At 44.6% G+C, this 23,236-nt stretch overlaps 1 protein-coding gene across 2 annotated transcripts in view; it reads right to left on the bottom strand.

Annotated features, from left to right (window-relative positions):
• PAPPA (pappalysin 1) overlaps positions 1-23,236 on the bottom strand; it is a 308,026-nt gene that overhangs the window by 245,278 nt on the left and 39,512 nt on the right. For both annotated transcript variants that reach the window (XM_083161035.1, XM_083161036.1), the window contains exon 2: positions 21,604-22,672. In XM_083161035.1, coding sequence (XP_083017161.1) covers positions 21,604-22,672 — 1,069 coding nt within the window. The remainder of the gene's footprint in view (positions 1-21,603; positions 22,673-23,236) is intronic.

Consider the following 23,236-nt stretch of genomic DNA (forward strand, 5'->3'; position numbering starts at 1 on the left):
GATCAGAGATGCACTATGGCATTAGATCAGAGACACACTATAGCATTAGACCGGAGACGCACTATGGCATTAGACCGGAGATGCACTATGGCATTAGATCAGAGACACACTATAGCATTAGACCGGAGACGCACTATGGCATTAGATCAGAGATGCACTATGGCATTAGACCGGAGACGCACTATGGCATTAGATCAGAGATGCACTATGGCATTAGACCGGAGACGCACTATGGCATTAGATCAGAGATGCACTATGGCATTAGACCGGAGATGCACTATGGCATTAGACCGGAGATGCACTATGGCATTAGACCGGAGATGCACTATGGCATTAGATCGGAGATGCACTATAGCATTAGACCGGAGAGGCACTATGGCATTAGACCGGAGAGGCACTATGGTATTAGACCAGAGATGCACTATGGTATTAGATCAGAGAGGCACTATGGCATTAGACCGGAGATGCACTATGGCATTAGATCAGAGATGCACTATGGCATTAGACCGGAGATGCACTATGGCATTAGACCGGAGATGCACTATGGCATTAGATCAGAGATGCACTATGGCATTAGACCGGAGATGCACTATGGCATTAGACCGGAGATGCACTATGGCATTAGACCGGAGACGCACTATGGCATTAGACCGGAGATGCACTATGGCATTAGATCAGAGATGCACTATGGCATTAGACCGGAGATGCACTATGGCATTAGACCGGAGATGCACTATGGTATTAGATCAGAGAGGCACTATGGCATTAGACCGGAGAGGCACTATGGTATTTGATCAGAGATGCACTATGGCATTAGACCGGAGACGCACTATGGCATTAGACCGGAGATGCACTATGGTATTAGATTCTGCTCACATCCTGTCTTCTTTGCCTTCTTGTCGACAAAAATATCATTATATTAAACACTTGCATCTTCTTTTTGTACTTCTTTTGTCTTGTGCAGGACATTTCATTGTATTTTGGTTTGTTGCACCAATAATCCCTATTTTCCCATTGTACGGAGCGGAATTTGGTGATTCTTTATATACAACCAATGATAGTGAGAAGAGAAAGGACGAGAGTGACATTTGCTACACATGGGGCTAAGGCAATGCCGAATATAGATTTCCTATAGTTTCACCTCAATACCCAAAGCCCTGGTTTCCAAAGGCAGCGTACAAGAAAATATTGTGGTTCCGAATGCGATGTTTTTCCACACTGTTCCTATTACCAGAGTTTCAAAGCTTAGTTAAATCTTAATGACTGATGACTATCGCTGCCAGTCCGATGTTATTAAAGTACACTGAAAAAGTAGAATTCCCATGGCAGTACTGTAACCTTTATTAAACTGCAGGCAGGGGACTGGATAATAGCAGGCTGTACTTGCATGAAGCAGGTCCTCCCAGGGTTTAATGTGAGTACATGGAACAATATGATCAGATCATAATATGCTGACATCGGCACACATCCTACCCTGGGACAACCTCTCCAGCCAACTAGGTCCCCTTATTGTCCATTCCATGAGGCACATTGCCATCAGTTCTATGATGCGGCAGGGATTGCCAAAGCCTTTAAGGAATACTTTGAAGGTAAAGAAATGAAGGAACTTCCCTCCAAAGCACATCCCTAGCCATTAGTTATTAACCAATAACCGACCAATGAAATCAACAAAAGCAAAAGCATTCTCATATAATTCATTATACAATCCTGCACAGTATAATCAAAATAATGTCATCATGTATACTATAGGTCAGTGAGTGTCAGCCATTTTACCTTGCGCCACACTAAATACGATTTCAAAATTCCCAAGGCACACCATGAGATCCCCCCCCAGGGAAAAACACATTGCCCCCCACAGGAAAAAAAAAACCTATTGGCCCCATATAAAAAAAAAAAAAAACAATCACACTGGTCCCCACAGGTAACAAAAATAAAATATATTAGCCCTTTACATGAAAAGAAGAGACCAGTAAATAACAGTTGAACTGGTGGTGGCTGTAAACTGGTTTGGGCATCTCTAGAGCTGGCGGCACACTCGAGAACAGCTTAAGGCACACTAGTGTTCCACGGCACAGTGGTTGAAAAACACTGCTATAGATTGTAAGCTTGCGAGCAGGGCCCTCATACCTTTTGACTTTCCGAAAAATTCCCACTTTGTTGGATCAATGTCTACTATTGTAATGTGCAACGGAATATGCTGCGCTATAGAAGAAACTGTTAATAAATAAATATACTGTAAAAGACACATTCTTATCTAACTCCTACCAAAGCATGGATAGTCCTCACCCAATCCTCTCCCATTTACATATCTGACCTCATATCCCTTCACACTCCCATCCGCCCTCTACGCTCCACATATGAATGCTGACTCTCCTGTCAAATGATTACTTCCTCCCACTCCCGCCTTCAAGATTTTGCTATGCTGCTCCGATGTTATGATCGCTGATGCAGCAAGTCGGAAATCCATGTATTTGTCCTACTGCACATTGTTTTGTACTGTAAGCCGCTGTTTTCTTGTACTGCTCATTTATTAAGGTACTTTGGGGATTATTCAGACCCAACTGCTGCTCTGCTGTATGTCGACCGTAATCTTGTGTCAACCTTTTGTCAATGTCAACCTTGGGTATGTCGACCATTAGTGGTCGACCTAGACACTGGGGCAGGTGTATTAAGCCTGGCGAAGAGATAAAGTGTAAATAAAGTGGAAGGAGATAAAGCACCAGCCAACCAGCTGTGTTTGAAATATGACAGTTGGGAGTTGATTGGCTGGTGCATTATCACCTTCCACTTTATCTCCAGTTTATCTCTTCTCCAGGCTTAATACATCTGCCCCATTGTTTGCCATTTATACCGTAACCGTTCAGTTTGTGAGTAGCCCAGGACTCAGTGGCTGCTATAGAAACAGGCTGTTTGGGGCCAGAGTTGATGTGACATAACTTCCCTGAAAATGTTTGAGCCTTTTTTCCCCGACACTCCAAGAAAATGGCCAGTTACTACACACGAACGCTGTCTTTCTGTCAATCAACCTCCATACCTGCCAACAATTAAAAAATGTGCAGATTTTTTTTTCAGACTGCCTCGCACATGCATATTACGAGATGTACTCTCCCTTTTGTTCTCCATTGCCACCCCTCAAAATAGATCTTTGCCAATGGAGCTGACCAGGCATCGTCCAAGGAGGGATAGAACTCCACAGGATCTTGGAGCAAATCTGAATCTCTCTTCATTACCAGGAGCTTGTAAAGATCACCGTTCCCTAGTCCGTTACTCTACTAGGGATATGACTGCTGCAATTGATATAATAGCCCCAGTGCATATGAAACTACAAGTGTAAAGCATCTAAAAGACCTGTTTGGTTGTAGATTCCCAAATGTGGAGTGACAAGACAATGCTTACTCAAAAAAGTTGTCTGGCTCGTTGACTCATTCACAAATTCAACATAAAACATAAATGCACTTACAGAGCTATAAAACTGTGTTCGATAACTCCTAAAAACTGTAGTTGTATAATGGTGCATCATTGACATTATTTGATTAATAGTAAAAAAAAAAAATGTTCTGTTGTAAATCTATTTCCCTTCATCCCTCTCTATTTTCTATACACCATGTTTTCTAAAACTTAATTTTTTTCTTTATATTTAAAAAAAAAAAAGTTTCAAAAGGGATATTAAGAACAAAAGCATAAAGATATGACGAAGACCTTCAATCAAAGACCACAGTGCCAAATTCTCAATTCAATGGAATGCTGGACGGCTATCAAAGGCCTTCCCCGAATCATTAGTAAAAAGGATCTCTTCAGAATATATTAAAGATGCTTTTTATGAAACAGCAGCTCGATATTTTGGTAACGTCCGCTGCTTAAATTATAATACAAATAACGTCATTATTTTTGAAAAAGGAAGCAGAAATGTTGAGGGTCACATCATTATTTTATACTGTAATAAAACTAGGAGTGTTCAATTACAGCGACATAATATAAAACATGCATAAATGTATAACCAGATGGGAAAACGGTATAAGGATTGCAAAGAATTAATATAATCACAATTCTAAAAGTTGTTAAAAAAAAAAAAATTACAATTTTTGTTTTTGGCATCGCCCAAGTGGCCGAAAGCCCCCAGCGGAGGAAAGGAGATTTCTTATTCAACAAGGAGAAGCACATGTAATTAGCAAAAGCAGCTCAGCTAGATTGTGATGGACTGGCTGGAATAGATAATGGGTGCTGGGGGGAGCACAACGGGTGGTTAAATATCCTCAGGGAGGGGGTTCTGGTGGCATTAGGTCATTGCAGGAATAACAGCGCAGATAATTATATACAGGTCGGGTCTCCCTTGTCCGTGTACTCCAAAAACCGAAATATTCTGAAAACCGTGGTTTTTCAGAATATTTTTTATTTATTTTTTGTCCCCCCCCCGCACACCTTTTTTTCATACTTACCTCGTCCCCCGATGTCCACGACGGCCTCCAGGATCCCCTTCAATGGCATCTCTGGTCCCAGGGGTGCATTGCGCGGCTGCGGGCTTGCGCAATGCACCCCTGGGATCGGAGATGCCAGTAAGAGGATACTGAAGGCCACTGTGGACAGCTGGGGGAAACCGTGCACATTGGGGGACCATCAGGGCACCCCCGGGGGACCAGGTAAATATGGAAAAAAGAATATTCCAAAAAACCCAAAAATTCCTTATCCAAAATGCTCGTGGTCCTGAGCATTTTGAACACTGACCACTAGAGGCCACTTAACTAGCAAAATTACTCAGAAAGTGAAATCAATTTTTGCAGGGACATTGATATGTTTCAAGCGTGCTTGATATGAAGAGAGGGAGCTGTGAAGACAGAGATTGGAGGTAGGAGCAGATAGGGACTGGGGGGTGGGGTGGAATGTTTGTAGGTTCAAAATGGTCACAGCGCAAAGTGAAAGTAAAAACTGTCACAGCTCAAAGTGAAAGTACACTGCAGAAGTCGTCAATACTGTATATTTATAGTTTTCTAAATGCCACTGTTCATTGATGTACCTTGTGTAACAAATCCACGGGTCTCTACTAGTATAGTGCATATACTGAAACTACTGATCTAATGGGGTAAATGTACTAAGGCTTACAGAGCAATAAAGTGGAGGGAGATAAACTACCATCCAATCAGCATCTGCCATTTTTCAAAAATAGCATGTAACATGACAGTTAGGAGCTGATTAATTTTTCTCCACTGTATCACTCTCCGAGGCTTAGTACATGCACCCCCAATGTTTGGGATCACTCCTAGTGTAATGTATGGAACCATTGCTGGCATTTGTATGGGACCAATGCTATAATGTGTGGCTTCTATAATATGTTGTATACATGCTTAATGGTTGCTGCTGGTGTGTTCAAATATGTGGGTACCAGGTGCGGGGCCCACTTTTTATCTCTGCATGAAGGGCCTTTATTGCTTGTTATTGCTTATGCCATGATGAAATAGGCCTCCACCCCAATATCCTCAAAAAACATAGTTTAAGACTCCTGTAACATAAAATTATGTTACAACAAAATATTGGGGACAATTCAGATGGGGACAGAGTGGCAATCGCTACCTCTTCCTTGGGTGGGGCTTGATGTTGTCATACGTCTGACTCTTCCCCCAAAGGTCCGCGCAGGTCGTCCCTCTGGGTTTCTTTAAACTCCTCACCACCACCTACAAGGCTTTCTCCTCCTCCACCGCTCCTTACCTCTCTTCACTGATCTCTATCCACACTCCCTCCCGTCCTCTTCGATCCGCCACCGACTGCCGCCTGACCTCTCACCTAATCACCTCCTCCCACTCCCGTGTCCAAGACTTCTCTTGCGCTGCCCCCCTGCACTGGAACAACTTCCCGCCACCCATCAGGCTTTCTGATTCCCTTACCTCCTTCAAGCACTCCCTCAAAACCCACTTCTTCTGACTAGCATATCCCTCCTCCTCCTAACCTCTTTCGCTCCTCCTATACTGCCTACCCTACCCCTCCATCCATTCCCATCCATTCCTACTTATCCTATTGTTTTTCGTTCGTCCACCCACCTCCTTTTAGTCTGTTAACTCTTATGAGTAGGGTCCTCCTTCCTCACGTACTCACCCTACCTCTTTACCTTACCAGTGCTCCTGCCCTGTTCTTCCCTTCCTCTTCTTCATCTTCAGTCTTCTCAACAATTTTGACACCTACTTCAGAACTGATGCTGATTTTAGTTCTACCAGCTATCCCCTATTTATACTGTATTTTATCACCACACCCTGTACGTTACCTTGTAGTTTGTTTTTGTTTGCTATGTATGGCGCTGCGGAAACTTTGTAGCGCTTTATAAATAAACTACCGTAACTACTACTACCTCTCCCAGAAGCTGAATAGTAGGTAAGTTTGCATGAAGTGAGCTATATTTTGATTGTAGAAAATGGATTAGTTACATGTACTGCACTTTGGTTTTCAGTTATACCTACATTCCTTCTGAGCATGGTCTGATATATTACACAGTTTTACACTGGGGTGCCACAATAAAAATGAATTATGAGGCATTTACGTAGGCAGGTACGTTCCAAAACAGAAATAACTGGGACCCCTGCTTCCAGATGTGTTACTTGTCAGTATATTCTTTTGTGCAATTGGCAGGGTGTTTACTTGGATTTCTTTGCTTGACTCCAGATTTAAGCAACTGACGTAACGTTAGGACTGACAAAATGTTAAAATGTATAAGTCTTATTTTATTACTTAACAACTTAGAAAAATAGGAGGGGGGAACAAAATAAAAATATGGGGAAATCTGTCAATCTTTGTAGAGGGAAAAAAGTGGAGACATTGTCCAAACCAACCAATCAGTCATTTATCTAGCACAGTCTCTGAAATGAGAGTTAGAAGCTGATTCGTTATTCTGCTGAACTTCTTCACTCAGCCCTGATTGGCTGAAAGCGTCTCCATGGAGATGCATAGAGCCAACCACGGCTAAGTGCTTGTATAGCACTAAGCCATGGTGGGGATGGTACGGCCGGGGGACCTTAGGTAAAAAGTGTTCCCGGCTGTGGAATGACACTGCAGGCTGTTGGAGCCCGGTGCTGGTTCCAAAATACCTTTTTTTGTGTCCCGTATTTTTGGCACCAGGACCGGTCCAAGAGTCTGGGGCTGGTTTCAGAAATATGGGGGACCCCTACGCTTTTTGTCCCCCGTATTTTTGGAACCAGGTCTTGTTCAATGAGCTGGCTATGCCCAGAAGGGGGGCCCCACAATTTCTTTTTTTTTTCATTTTTGTTTCTTTTACACAAAAACGCATATTACCATGTCTCCCAAATCGTAAACGTCCTCAAATTCGCACATTTTCATGACTAAAATTCGCACATTTTAATCACTAAAAATCGCACCATATCGCATTTTGTTTTGCCGGTAATTCACATCAGTTGCATTCTTCCCCAAAAATATTTTGATTTAGAAAAATTCGATAAGGTGCGATTTCGGAACCTTACTAAAAATCGCATCCCATTAAATCTCACCCAAGATGTAAGAAACTCTGCCCTATTTGGAAAAATAGAAATGCAGGGAGGGGGGAAGGGGGGTGAGTCTGTTACAAACAGAATAGATACTCCATGGAATAGATGTTGTAAACTAATACTCCAGAAAGCTGCTCACCAACGTTGGTGTATCTGCCCGAGCACTGACAGAAAAAGTTTTTAACCAAATATACTTTGATGTAAATGAGAAAGTGTTCCTTATAAATAGGCAAAAGCGTAGCTGTGAAAGGAATCAGTCAAGGCTACCTGAGCTGTGTCGGAGGCGCTGGAAAAAAAAAAGCGAAATTATTTTGAAAGATCTACTGTATGTTCCACATTTAGTGGGGGCGTCTTCTGTCTGTGAACTGCTTAACCAATGCATGGCTCCTTGTTCTTTTCAAAGGAAAAGTATGGATGGTACAGAAATCCTAGCAAATTCAAAAGCAGAAACTCAATAGTACTGTATGAGCTCAAAAATGGAGACATAAAATCCTAGGTTGGACTCAATTCCTTCATCCTAAATGCAGTGACTCGTGGCATACAGTAGGCATCCAGGACACAATTTTTGTTCAATAAGGCTGCTACACTGCAGGGAGAAGTACGGTGAAAATAACCACCAGAACCCAGAGCTCGAAACACGTGGGTGAGGGGTATCAGTGGAAGGCACTTAGCCAGGGCCGAAAGTAGGGTTTCTGGCGCCCGGGCCAAGGCAGTCAATTCAGCCAATCAGCGTCCGGCAAGTCTTTTCAAAGTCATCACCAGCGCTTCCCGTCTAGTAGGAGAGAGTAGAGACGGACGGAGCCAAGCTGCCGCTACAGCGGCTACCCGGAACCCCGCTGCCTGTCACCGGACCTCCACTGGCTGTCCCCGGACCTGACAGCACCCCCCCCATCCAGCGCCCGGTGCGCGTGACCCCCCAGCCCCCCCTAGTTACGGCCCTGACTAAGCCCTGCATTACTCGCCAATTTTTTTTTTTACCCAGGGTTGGACTGGTCCACAGGGATACAGCGGAAACCTCTTTCTTTCTCTAGGACCAGGATCCAAAGTGTGTACTTGAATTATACATTATTCATGTTACCTTACTGCACGGGACTATGGTGTATTTTTACATCATTAATTTGGAACATTGCACGTACTATCAGTATTTATATATTTATCAAGGGACCCAGCCCGTGTACTCCAATGGTTAGGCAACCAGTGCGGTGACTGGTGACACCCCATCTGGAGACTGGCCACACCCATAAACATGGGCCAGTCCCGCTGCATTCCCCCAGTGGGCCCTTCATTCCCCATTCTTATCAAGAAAGAACTTAAACTTTGGTTAACATTTATTTATTATTTATATATTATGTTGGGTTTTTTTAGTTTTAAAACTACAACATATGTAACGAGTATAATCGTAAGCAGATATTACATAGACAATCACTCAGTACTTTGCAACATGCTGTATTGTTAATCCCAGTAATCTAAACAGTTCCCCTGACATTAGGGTAACCCATAACGTCACTTTTGTGTTTGTCATCTGACTGTGCACACTGTGGGTGGGGGTTTCACACAGAAATAGGGTATGGCTTAGCAGGGAGAGGCTTGGTCTCATGACAAAAATACCTATTTTAATTTCTACTGGTATGTGCCCAGCAGTCCTGGGGATGCTGGCATGCCCCAGAGAATCTCCCCGACTCTGTTGGCTCCTTCATAGTGACTGTGAGCAAGGCGTTGCTTGATAATGTCACAGCGCAGGCTGGTATAGCGTCCTGACGGTCGGGATTCCGACAATCAGTATTCCAACATCGGAATCCCGACTGCCGGTACTCAAGGGGGGCGAGCACATCAAAGCCCCTTGCTGGTTGGCTGACCTCAACACACTGCGGAAACGGTGGCTCGCTGCAAGTTCTATTCTCCCCTATGAGGGACTCCACGTCCCTCATAGGGGAGAATAGAACTTGCAGCGAGCCACCGTTTCCGCCGTGTGGTGAGGTCAGCGAACCAGCCCCACACCCCATGAGGGAGAATAGCCCCTGTAAGTCGGGAACCCGACTGTCAGGCATTTAACAATCGTGATTCTGATGTCAATATGTCGGTGGGTCATCCAGCACCCTGCCCTGCCTTGAGTAAAACTGGTGCATGTACCATCTTTTAATAGCTAAATACATCTCTGCAAGTTGCTCAAAAGGCATCTTATCCCTAAATCAGCTGTGTGAATGAAGTGTTATTGAACTTGAACTTGCAACAACAGAAAATTATGCTGGGTGAGAAAACTTGGGCATTGTAGTTATAGAAAATGGCTTTGCATAACCGGTGTCATACCCAACCACAACTCAACTCAAAGGGAACCTCTACAATTGGAAAAGGGATAAACGGTGTCGGAGATGGTCCATTCATCGCTGTCTTTTGACAATTTGAGCAAGTGGCACAAAACCACAAAGTTCACCATAAACACTTGGCCAATAAGAAATGAGAGGTTATTCTCTCCACCATCTTATCCCATCTCAAATAACCACCCTAAGTGACTGCAGGGACTAAAACTGCTTTTTGATAGTCCCAGGACCACCATCTGTTGCATCACCTCCCTCATTAGTTTGTGCTTGTCCAGAAGATATAAAACCTCTCTGAGCACCAAACAATTGAGATGTTTAAATTTGTTACATGTGGTAACATGACATCATCCATTGGAAAAATAAAACATTTCAAATGCCCTTTTTAAAGCAGGATCTTCTCAATTGAGCCTTTCTTAAATCAGGCTAAGGTACAAGGGGCAACATTAATACCTCTTTGGACCTCAGCATTGTTCTCTGTGCCCAGGCCCGCCGACAGGGGGGTGCTGTGGGTACAGCTGGCCCCGGCTTCTGGAAGGGCTCGGGAAGCTCATTTTGCCCACCACAACACCCCTTCACCCCAACTGCTTCCGCTGTGCTGCCTACTTCTTCAATGCAGGACGCTGGTGGTCAATTAAAATACTGCACCGGCTTTTGAGCCAATCATCAGAGCTTGTGTACCGTTAGCCAATTAGAGTGGCTGCTGGTATACGAGCTCTGTTTGGCTCCCCAGTCAGTGTTCCATTTTAATTGGTCACTGGCATCCTGTGCTTTGGGGACCTATAGCAGGAGTTGGGCGGTAAGTGAAGAGGGAGGGAGATGAGGGGGGGCCGGACTGGAAATCAGTCCCTGGCACCAAAATTTCTAGTGTTAGCCCTGTCTATGCCACAGGGTTTATCCTGATTGCTAGACACGTCAGCGTTTCTAACCAAATCAGCATCACATGTAGCGCTGGAAGTCACTGTTACCGCAAATCTGGGAATTGGAAGAAGACGCTGCATAAGAAGCTACTAGACCACGATTTGTTGACAGTTCCTTGACATATCACCAGTGTAGACATGTTTAATGTTGAAATAGTCACTTTATATACTATGGAAAACTCTCCACCTGTCCACTTTAGAAGATTTGATACAGTACATCCCCCGTCTACGTCTTAAAACGGCTCTGTTCCACAAGTCTGCTAGTTATTATGACATTTGTAGTGATCTAGAGGAAATGACCTACCTAAGCAGATTCATTTACAGCAAAAGATGTCATTACTCTCAAAACATGGTTCCATTTAGTTGTCAACAAATAAGGACATTGTCTGAAACAAGAGCTTCCAGAAAGACAAAAAAAAAAGGCATTAAATCCCAGCCCCATCCTTCGGAGATCATCGCCAACTGCTTTACTACGGAGGAAATGACTTTATTTCAACATAGTTGTCAAACAAGTAACAACAAAAAACAAAAAACAAAAATGTGTTGATGCAACCGGCATTGTTATGAATTTTGTACATCCGCTCAGGCGGAGATAGAAGATCGTAATAATGCAAACCAGCCTCGCTTCATGTTTTATCCATGACTACTGCAGCAATGTTTACAGAATAACATTGGTGCCACACGTAATATATATATATTTTAAAAAAATAATAATTATTTTAAAATTTAATTTTTTCTCTCGTGTTTTCTTTGCAATAATTTCACAGGTCACTTGTTTTGTTTCTCTGTTAATTCTGTCTTCCTAATGCTTGCTGAAGACAGCTCTCAGAAATCAACCATGCTGACAGCTGTAGACCAGTGAACCCACACGGGAGCGACATCATACAGCACAGCCCCTATTGGCTGTCTGTCTGAGCACACTGATTAAATAAGACTGTTGCCAGCTCCAAGAAACGGAAAAAGGAGGCCCCATGTAACTGGAGACAGGAGAAAGAAATGCTTAGAGCAAAGTAAAGCAAGAGAGTATTTCCATTTAAGCGAGCTCCGTCACCGAAAGAAAAACCCATAGTTTAAAAGCTAAATAGGCTAGTTTTGCGATTGGATGCGTATTTACCGCAGATATGATAGTTTTGTCGTTTTCTGACAGAGCTGGCCGTATTAAGCACATGCACACATGGTTCAGCTGCATTTTCTGTGCCAAAACTAATTTAAAGCTCCTAACTTCTAGAGATGGGACGCAGGGAGAGAACAATCTTCACAAGACGTTAATTCGGCAGGAGACACAGGGAGGCAAAACTACATATCCAATAACACCAGTCCACAATGATGACTTTGTGAGGCCTTATGTTGCTTTGTAGCAGAAAATTTGACATGTTGGAGCATTTAAGGTGAGGGGCCCGAAATACTGGCTAAATACTAATACTTCTACAGTATCTATACGATAATCGCCAATCAGACATGTGCAGTAGAACGCACCTCCAATTCCCTTCATGGAGAGGGGACAAGCGAGAGAGAAGAACAGTTATGTTATAGGTAAGTATTACAGCGGACAGAGGTGGCATGAGGTGAATGCCCTATTCTGTGACTTTTTTTTTAACACAATTTGTTTCCCCCCCCCTCCAAATATTTTATTTAGAATCCTTTATATATAAATCTATGACATAGCTGCCTATCCTCCTGCATTCTGCAGGAAACTTCCTGACATAGCAGCAATCTCCCTCTCTCCCTCATTAGTCTAGCAATCTCCCTCATGTCACCTAGCCCACAATACACTGTTACACCATAGTTACCTCCCCTCCTGCATTCTGCAGGAGACTCCCTGACATAGCAGCAATCTCCCTCTCTCCCTCATTAGTCTAACAATCTCCCTCATGTCACCTAGCCCACGTTACACTGTTACACCATAATTACCTCCCCTCCTGCATTCTGCAGGAGACTCCCTGACATAGCAGCAATCTCCCTCTCTCCCTCATTAGTCTAACAATCTCCCTCATGTCACCTAGCCCACATTACACTGTTACATTATAGTTACCTCCCCTCCAGGAGACTCCGTGACATAGCAATCTCCCTCTCTCCCTCATTAGTCTAGCAATCTCCCTCATGTCACCTAGCCCACATCACAATGTTACATCATAGTAACCTCCCCTCCTGCATTCTGCAGGAGACTCCATGACATAGCAGCAATCTCCCTCTCTCCCTCATTAGTCTACCAATCTCCATCACGTCACCTAGCCCACATTACACTGTTACATCATAGTTACCTCCCCTCCTGCATTCTGCAGGAGACTCCCTGACATAACAGCAACCTCCCTCTCTCCCTCATTAGTCTAGCAATCTCCCTCATGTCACTAAGCCCACATTACATTGTTACACCATAGTTACCTCCCTTCCTGCATTCTGAAGGAGACTCCCTGATATAGCAGCAATCTCCCTCTATCCCTCATTAGTCTAGCAATCTCCCTCAAGTCACCTAGCCCACACTACACTGTGACATCATGGTAAACTCCCTCCTGCATTCTGAAGGAGACTCCCTGATATAGCAGCAATCTCCCTCTCTCCCTCATTAGTCTAGCAATCTCCCTCATGTCACCTAGCCCACACTACACTGTGACATCATAGTAACCTCCCTCCTGCATTCTGCAGGAGACTCCCTGACATAGCAGCAATCTCCCTCTCTCCCTCATTAGTCTAGCAATCTCCCCCATGTCACCTAGCCCACATTACACTGTTACATCATAGTTTTGAATGAAAATTGGGCAGCTCTTTGGGGATTTTTCTTGAGGCAGGCGAAACAAATCTAAGCTGCAGCACTTGCCGGCTAATCTGGTCTAATTACATAGCCTCGAGTGAGCCCATTACCATTGGTCATGGTCCGTGGGTAATGGGAAATCGGCCTAAAGAAGGCCAAAGTCTATATTCATATTTTTACTTGATTTACTATGAATAACAGTGGGTCTGATTTTGAGTTCAACGCAGATCATGCGCCTGTGATTTCTCGTGGATTTTAAAGTGTGAAAATACGTATATACCTGTGATGTCCTGTGATGGCTGATTTGCATATCTGAGCAATGCTCAACTGTGATGGAGAATCTGATCACTCCATCATTAACGCACCATCGCTTTCATCATTAACTCCTCAAGCGGAAGACTTTGCACAGATCCTACCTTGCAACTTTCTTGAGATATTGCCACTGTGGCTGTTGCCAGGGCTGGATTGGTCAATGGACTGGCCACAGGCCAATGGCAGGTCTGGCCGCAGGCCAATGGCCTGGTGGGCTTCTCTGGCCACTCACAGACCGGTAGCTGGCTAAGCAGCGCAGCCTTTTGATGCTCTGATTGGCTGCATGACACATGAGGACAGCGGCTGACTGAGCATTGTAGCCCCCTGACATTCTGCTTGGCTGCCCAGCATACAGAGATCCAGTGTTGTGCCGCTAAACCCGTGAGTTATGGTCATTATATACAGATGGAACGCCTCTCAGCCAGCGCTGGGGTTCGCAAGAATGCCCCCGCTGGTGAGCCGGCGCTCCATCTGATTGGGACGCGCGAGCGTCTCTCACACACGCATGTCCCAGTTTTTGGGCGGCGGGGGACGTGAACCCTGCCCATCTATGCTTCTGGGAGGCGGTGGGGACCGGCGGGGAGCTCCGCGAGCGTCCTCTTATGGCAGCTAGCGATCCGAACGCCAGAACCCCGCTGGATGAAGCAGGCTCCACCTGTAGCCTCTGTCCGTACCTGGCTGTGGTGCCGTGAAAAAGATCACAGCTGTATTCTAAAAAATGCATATGACACTCCCATAATGGGTTCAGTATGCTTTACCTACAGTCAAATACTGATGGTCAAAATACCGACTACCATTGTCCGACAGCCCGACACTTAAAAAAATGGCATCAATCTTTATGCTGACAAGGTAAAAATGCCAACACGATCAAAAGTCAACATGATTTTTTATGCCCACTTGGATCATGAAGCTTCAAACAAGCCAGTTTCAAAGAAAAAAAAAAACATTATTGAAAAATGCATGTCGACTTTTTGACCTGTCAGCGTTTTGACCATGTCAGCATAATGAATGTCCTCACTATGGCCCTTATTCTAGTTGATTCGGTTGGATGCGTATTTTCGGACAGGAACCGAGTGTTCTTAGCCCCGCCTACTGTATGGTTCGCTCACACCATCCGAAGGCGGTAAGACGCCGACCGGACGGACCGCGAGTGGATTTTTCATGTGAACACCTCCTCCATCTGTGGGAACCTCCCCCATCCTTCGATGGTCGCTGATCATCGAATGCTGGACCGAGTGGTCAGGCAGCACCGAGTGCTCCAGACTACTCGGGCATTTCTCCGTGCAAACGCAGGGATATGGGCGGGCAGCTGGCATCCGGCTATGTCATATGTCCGCCCCCCACACGTGCATCACCGCCGGATTACCATATGTACGCCAGCGTTTTCATGGGAACGCCCATGAAACGTGGGGCGTACGCATATGGTAATGAGCCATACAGCTCTTCACGCCTGTAGGTAAATTAACTGCACACCCCCCCCCCCCCCCCCCATAATGCACAGCAGGACACTCAGGGGTAAAATTTAAAAGAAGTGATGATGATGATCACGGGCAATTAGGGCAATTAGGAAACTTACCACATACTCTTTTTGCAAAGGTTATAGGTCACCTCCTTTTCAGGCGCATGCGGTAGCAAAGAATCACTCAGTTACGCAAACATCAGTACCGCGTACCCCTATGAGTCAGGACCAGTTTATCGATACACACCGATAATCAACAGCAACAGATTCATGTTTTGGATTATCAAAAAGAAACCACTTGCGTGCAGGAGAGCAGGAGAACGCCATTATCTAATATATTGATGGTTTGTTTCAAGGATCCTTTGGCAGAGAAAGAGTGGAATGCCTTTAAGAGCAGCTGGTTTTCCTTCGCAGTTTATCTACATATTGTTTAGTGGACGATTGTGAAGACGTGCATTCCAGGCCTTCCCTTGCTCCTGGAGGCCAGAGCAATAAAAATAAAATATTTTGCTAATCCACCTGTTTTTACGGTGCAGTAATACACTGTTTTACCGAAATATTCTAAGGTTAAAAGTGCATTGATCCCCTCTTTTACATGTACTTTATGTAACGGCTCAAAATACTGTCATTGTCACTCTGAGGATTTCCTGCAACAATTTAATATCGTTTCAAAAGAATCAATAGATCAGAAAGATTGAGAACCAATGTTCACCTCTAATGTGGTTCTGGTTCATTCAGCTATAGGGCAGTATTTAATGTGGCCGGCGAGGGGGTTAAACGGTTGTCGAAAGCAAGGGAACCTCGCTGTTTAACCACCATGCCGGCCACTCAATGTATTAAATGTTCCGGGAGAACCCTCGCTGTCAGATGATGGCTCGCGGCTAATGCAGGGAGCCCGCTGCATTTAGCCTGCGAGCCTTGAAGTTTTTGCGGCCGCACACGTCTGGTTTCATGATACTGTAAAAACCCAGCGACGTGGAAACAGCATGTGCAGGGGGGGGGGAGGTCAGTTGAATACTGACTGTGCCAGCGACAGTCAGAACCGCTCACTGTCACCGCTCACAAAAACCATTGAATATACTCCATAGTTTTTAGATAGTCAATGGGTCTACTTCAAAAAGTCAACATGTCAACATGTCAAAAGGTCGACATGAAAAATGTTGACATGCTATATGTGGACAAGGTCAAAAGGCCGACATTAAATAGGTAGACCCATGACAAGGTTGAGTTTTTTCATGATTTTTTTAATAGGCTGGCTCGTTGTTACTTCACCATCCATGTCGGCAAAAAGGTAGAATATAATAGTGTACTTAGAGCATCAAGCCCGAAGCTTGGGGAGTGAAGCGAGCCATGCAGGGGTACGTGCAACACTAAATGAGGGTCCAGACACCCTCCAAAAAAGTTAAAAACTCATGTCTATCTTTTTTTATGTCGACCTCTTGACCCCGTCAAAATTTTGGGGGTTGACCTATTGACTGGCCCTCTATAGGCCACTTTTGCTGCTTAAATGGGCTGTCTACTTCACCAAGATCCCAGGTATGCTCCCCAAAAATTGAGTCTTATATGCAATCCAGGACAGTAGCCATATCTATTAATATAAAGCTGGATTAATAACAAATGAGTTAATCACATTGGAATGCTAAAACAATTTGTATGCACTCTGACCCCTCCCAGCGGTATCAGTGATGTTCTGACACTACTCACATCTATCGCCTCCAGGCACTTCTGTTATTCCCAAACTTACTGTAACTTATCGCATAGCGCTTAATGATGAAATCGCAGACACTCCAGAAAATCGGCTGATAACAATATCACAAGCAGGCATCACCGAGAACAACGTCTATTATAATTTCTCTGTCAAAACATCACGCCTATTTAACTTTTCAAATAATGAATTCAACACACTGGAAACAATATAGCTATAAAAATGTACAGAATATTCAAATTCTAATACGGAGCGCATATCGTACCAGAAGAGCAGTAGAGAATGCATTCTGTAATTTAGGGCCACATGTACATAATATCCACCGCATACTTGCCTACTTTAGATTTCACCTCTCCGGGAGAAGCCTTACACACTTGACGGCTTGGAGCTGAAAACACCAAGTTTGAGCAGCTTTCAGCTCAAAATTGCCCAGTGTGTATGGGCCTTTAGGAAGTTTGAGATAAGACTTGTCTGTGGGGGAGATATTCACCCATAAATACCACAGATCAAATGAAATAACTTGTAAACAGCTTTATGTAATTAGAATCTCAAATTCTGATAATTACGCCTGAAGAGTGGTGAGCGTAGCGAGCCCCGTGATGGTGCACGGTACGCGTCCTCTCTACCTGTTCATACCCCCACTATCCACATTGGGGCAGAGTTGATTTTATAAAGTGTGGTGAGCGCAGCGAGCCACTGAGCCCGATGCGTTGCGAGCGCACGTGTAAAACGAGCCCGAAGCATGGGGTGCGCAGCTTACTGCACGAGGGGACTAGGAATACACGTCAAGAAATCCACATGCGCTCTCCATGCTTCGGGCTCGTTTCACGCATCCACGCACGGGGCTTGATGTGGATAGTGGGGGATATGAACAGGTTGGGAGGACTCGTAGCGCGTCCGCTCGCCACGCATCGGGCTGACGTGGATAGTGGGGGTGTTTCAGGAACACATACACACCTGTCATGTCAGGCAGGTTAAAAATGGTCAATGGTTCCCAAACAATGTAATAAGCGCTGACACAACGCTGACTGACAACGCTAACTGCATAACGCTGACTGACAGCGCTAACTGCATAACGCTGACTGACTACGCTAACTGCGTAACGCTGACTAACTACGCTAACTACATAACGCTGACTGACTACGCTAACTGCGTAATGCTGACTGACTACGCTAACTGCGTAACACTGACTGACTACGCTAACTGCATAACGCTGACTGACTACGCTAACTGCATAACGCTGATTGACTATGCTAACTGCGTAACGCTGACTGACTACGCTAACTGCTTAATGCTGACTGACTACACTAACTACGTAACGCTGACTGACTACACTAACTGCGTAACACTGACTGACTATGCTAACTGCGTAACGCTCACTGACTACACTAACTGCGTAACGCTGACTGACTACGCTATCTGCGTAACACTGACTGACTACGCTAACTGCGTAATGCTGATTGACTACACTAACTGCGTAACGCTGACTGACTACGCTATCTGCGTAACACTGACTGACTACGCTAACTGCGTAACGCTGACTGACTACGCTAACTGCGTAACACTGACTGACTACGCTAACTGCGTAACGCTCACTGACTACGCTTACTGCGTAACGCTGACTGACTACGCTATCTGCGTAACGCTGACTGACTACGCTAACTACGTAACGCTGACTGACTACGCTATCTGCGAAACACTTACTGACTACGCTATCTGCGGAACACTGACTGACTACGCTAACTGCATAACGCTGACTGACTATGCTAACTGCGTAATGCTGACTGACTACGCTAACTGCGTAACGCTGACTGACTACACTAATTGTGTAACACTGGCTGATTACGCTATCTGCGTAACACTGACTGACTACGCTAACTGCGTAACGCTGACTGACTACGCTATCTGCGTAACACTGACTGACTACGCTAACTGCGTAACACTGACTGACTACGCTAACTGCATAACGCTGACTGACTATGCTAACTGCGTAATGCTGACTGACTACGCTAACTGCGTAACACTGACTGACTACGCTAACTGCGTAACGCTGACTGACTACGCTAACTGCGTAACGCTGACTGACTACGCTAACTGCGTAACGCTGACTGACTACGCTAACTGCGTAAGCTCTGATTAGGTGCGACACAAGCTGACTACGCTGGCCGCGGGAACACTACGCTGATTCTGACAGGTGCACTACGCTGACTACGTAAATACCCAGGTTTTTCTTCTTTTTTTGTGCTTAAGGTCAGAGGTCAGAGGGGTGCCCGCGGACACTGTGTATGTGCATCAGGCACACTATTATATTCCTACTCTACGTCTACTTAGACATGTCCCAGGTTGACAAAGAGCAGGGATATTAAACATACAATATCTGCTCTTGCTGACACATAATAGCAATAACCTAGTACAATAATACTGCTTTCACATTGCAGAAACGGGTATTGACCCTGTACTCTTAAATGGGACTTTAAAACGGGTCTGAACCGTCAGTGGCGTAACTAAGTTTTGGGCGCCCCCCTGCCGTTCGGGGGGGTGTGCCACCCCCCCCGCCAAGCACCCCCATTCCCCCGCCGCCCCGTCGCCCATGCAAACCCCCCCCCCCCCCATCCCCTGCAGCCTTACCTATTGCGCTGGTCCCAGCGGCTCCGTTCTTCTGCTGAGGACCACCACAAAATGGCCGCCCCCATACAGCAGACAGTTTCAGAGACAGTGTGCTATAGGGGGACGGCCATTTTGTGGTGGTCCTCAGCAGAAGAACGGAGCCGCCGGGACCAGCGAGATAGGTAAGTCTGTGGGGGATTGGGGGGGGGGGAGTGTAACTATAGCACCGCAGCCCCCGGCGCCCCCACATGCACAGCGCCCCCCCACGGTGGCAGGGGCTGCAGTGCTATAGTTACGCCGCTGTGAACCGTAAGACCTTTCACATTGCAGGTGAAAACAGTTTTAAAAATCATTTAATACCATTCACACATTCAACCCGTTTAACCCCCAAGGGACACGTTTCAAGCCATAGAAAAAGAGCTGTTCACACTGCCTAAAAAACGGCTTTTTTAAACGTGTTGAAATACCAGTTAACTTTAACCGGTAAATCAACTCTGGCACTTTCACACTGCAGCCTTAAACGTTTTAAAATGGAAAAAAAAAGGCAATATACCGTTTTAAAAGTGCAGTGTGAAAGGGACAAGCAGACTACAATAACAACAAATTCAAAAATCAAATGTAATATGTGTAAATCTGTATTATTCATTTTTTTTCCCTTCCTGTTACTTTATTTGCTTGACTTAAAATGTCAATAGCTGGAAAATATCCAAAATTACTCACATAACAAGTGTTTATTACATACTAAAAGTGAAACTGAGATTAGTTATCCTCATAATGGAATATCAAGTTATGACTTAATTAACTGGAAATGAATAATGACATACAAATATATATATATATACGGATAGGGGATGCAGTTAAAATCCCGGCGTTCGGGATCCCGGCGTTCAGAATCCCGACGCCGGAATCCCAACCGCCGAAATCCCGACACTTTCTCCCTCCGTGGGTGTCCACGACAGCCCCTGGAGGGAGAATAAATTAGTGTGCCGAGCGTAGCGAGGCACCGGGCCCGCTGGGCACCGGGCCCGCTGCGTGGCGAGCGCAGCGAGCCCGCAAGGGGGGGGGGGGGGGGGCGATCCACGTCCCCTGCTTGTCGGCATTTCGGCTGTCGGGATTCCGGCGTCGGGATTCTGAACGCCGGGATCCCGACCGCCGGGATTCAGTACTAAATCCACGGATAGATAGATAGATAGATATATCTCCCCTCGCCTCTCTCTCTCTCTCTCTCTCTTCTCTCTGTGTGTATATATATATATATATACATATATATATATATATATATACTGTCTATCTATCTATTTATAGTTCTATATACCTAGATCTACTAGTAAGCCCGCCCGAAGCAAAAGCTTCTAAAGCTAGTCTGCTACCTTCTGTGTTTGAGCATGTGTGAAAAAGAGATGCAGTTTCACTCTCTGCCAGCAGATGACAGTGTTTCCGTCAAATGATTTCTCATGCGGTAACAAAAGTCAGTTTGAAATGACTTATTACAGCCGCTATCCGCTGAAAAGGGGGCGGGCATTGACGGCATCAGCCCGCCTCAGTTCCCAGGGGAACCCCCAGCATTTTTACAGGGATTCCCAGATAATGCTGTGTTTCCCCCACAGCCGCCCCCTTCTAGCCCCTCCCCTTAGAGTGCGAATGCCTCGCCGAAAGCGTTCCCACAGCGGGTCTGCTCATGCATATTTTCGCCCATACGCATGTGCAGAACTGCTACATTGGTCACTTGGCCGAATTCGGCCCATAACAATCCAACCTGAATCAGGCCCATTATGTGTACCAACATATGTAGTTAGAAGAAATGCAAGGCGGTCAACAAGCAGGGATAATAAACATACAGTATCTCCTCCAGCTGACACATAACACAAAAACCTAATGGCAAGCAGACTACCTTCGTATTACTGTCTTTACGAGACTGAAAATGCCAATAGCTAGAAAAGATCCAAAATATCTTAGAATTCCTGCTGATAAAAAGGTATAACACTTCACAAATCATAAGAATCACAAAGAATTCACAAACACAAAGCCAACATTATGCTATAAAAGTAATCCTACCTGTAAGGTGATTGTGGGTCAAAGCAAGTCTTTGTGACATCAGTGACATTTGGATTACAGCAAGCTCCGCCATCATAATTTAAGTTCTGAATGTTGCAATCCATATCACATATACTGTCTTCTTTCCTACTGGAGTAGACACAAGAGCCACGTGAACGGCAATCACCACCATCATACCCAGTAAGCTTATGGTTACACTCCGGATCACATTGAGCACTACCGATCTTTGCGATGTCGCAGTTGGTAAGGATAAGTCGGTAACGCAAGAAGGAGTCATTCCTTTCCAACAAATTTAATTCCCAGGTGATGTTGTACGGGCTAAATGCCTCATTCAGTTTCTTATGTTGAAGCTCAATTTGTTCTTTGGTGACTATTGGATTCTCATGGTTGTCATCATAGACATTGACTACTGTATAGCGCACAACTCTAGGTCCACGAAATCCTTCAAACATGTTGTAGGTAGATATCACCTGCAAATTATCACAAAGGGTTTGCCCACACTGAGGATGGTCCAAATTTGTGTCCAACGATGAAACATGAAGATACATTTTTTCTGTTTGTGGGATTTTACCATCTTTCATGGGAGACCAGTTGTTTTTCACATTCTCAAAGCTATCCTGAAGAACGATTTGAGGTAGAGAAGTGCTCAGTCTATGAAACGCATGGCCCATATCAAGCAATATTTCTTTCTGTGTTCGAGCTGTTTTCCAGAGTCGAAATTGCTTCAAATAGCCTCTATAATTCTGATTTAGAGCATTTCCACCAATCATGAGAGTCTTACATTTCCGAGTTAAAGGGCTGAAGATTGGGCCAACTTGTTCAGTACTTGTTCCCACTTGTGCCCCATTGACATAAAGCTTTATTATACGACCATTGTAGGTTACAGACAGATGGACCCACTGATTTGGGAGGTAGTTGCGATGAGCAGTGACGGTGGTCATTTTTAGAGCACGATCTGTCTTAAAGGAGAAGAAATAGTGTGGATCTCTTGTACCCTGGTCACTCATGGCTTCAATTCCAAGAACCCATCCTCGATCGTGAGAAGTATAAGTACATTTGTCATAAAGTCCTAAGTGTCCCCAGAAAAGAGAAATGTATTAATAAGAAGGATGTATCACACAACTTTTTTAAAGAAACATACTGTATTTTGTTAAATATTTTTTTCAAAAGAAAATTAGTTCTCAAATTTTATTGCCATTCATAATCATATTAAACTTCATCACACTTGCCTTCTAAGTCCACTTGTTATGGTGGCTAGTATGGAATACTGCAATTCTAGTAATAGTTTTGCATATAAATTAACATATAATATAAATGTTAAATAAAATGCTGACTAAAATGTAAAACATCAATGATACATCTAACCAGTTTATTCAAAAACCATGGGTAAGTCGTTGAGCGCAGCTAAAAATTCACAAATCCTTATTTCAGGTTACAGTTTTATTCAAATAACCTCCCTCTATGTTATAGGCTGGTACCATGGTGTCAAAATCTCTGACTACATGTTTCCCTTCCATCCTTGTTTTGGTATTTATGACCCCTTTGCCTAAGACTGGAGTATGTAAATTAGATGCAGGTGGGATGTTTTTTCTAGAGCTGCCAATAACTTCTCACAAAGAACAAGAAATATGAA

Source organism: Crinia signifera, chromosome 9, assembly GCF_055691185.1.
Source record: "Crinia signifera chromosome 9, ASM5569118v1, whole genome shotgun sequence".
NCBI classification, from domain to species: domain Eukaryota; kingdom Metazoa; phylum Chordata; class Amphibia; order Anura; family Myobatrachidae; genus Crinia; species Crinia signifera.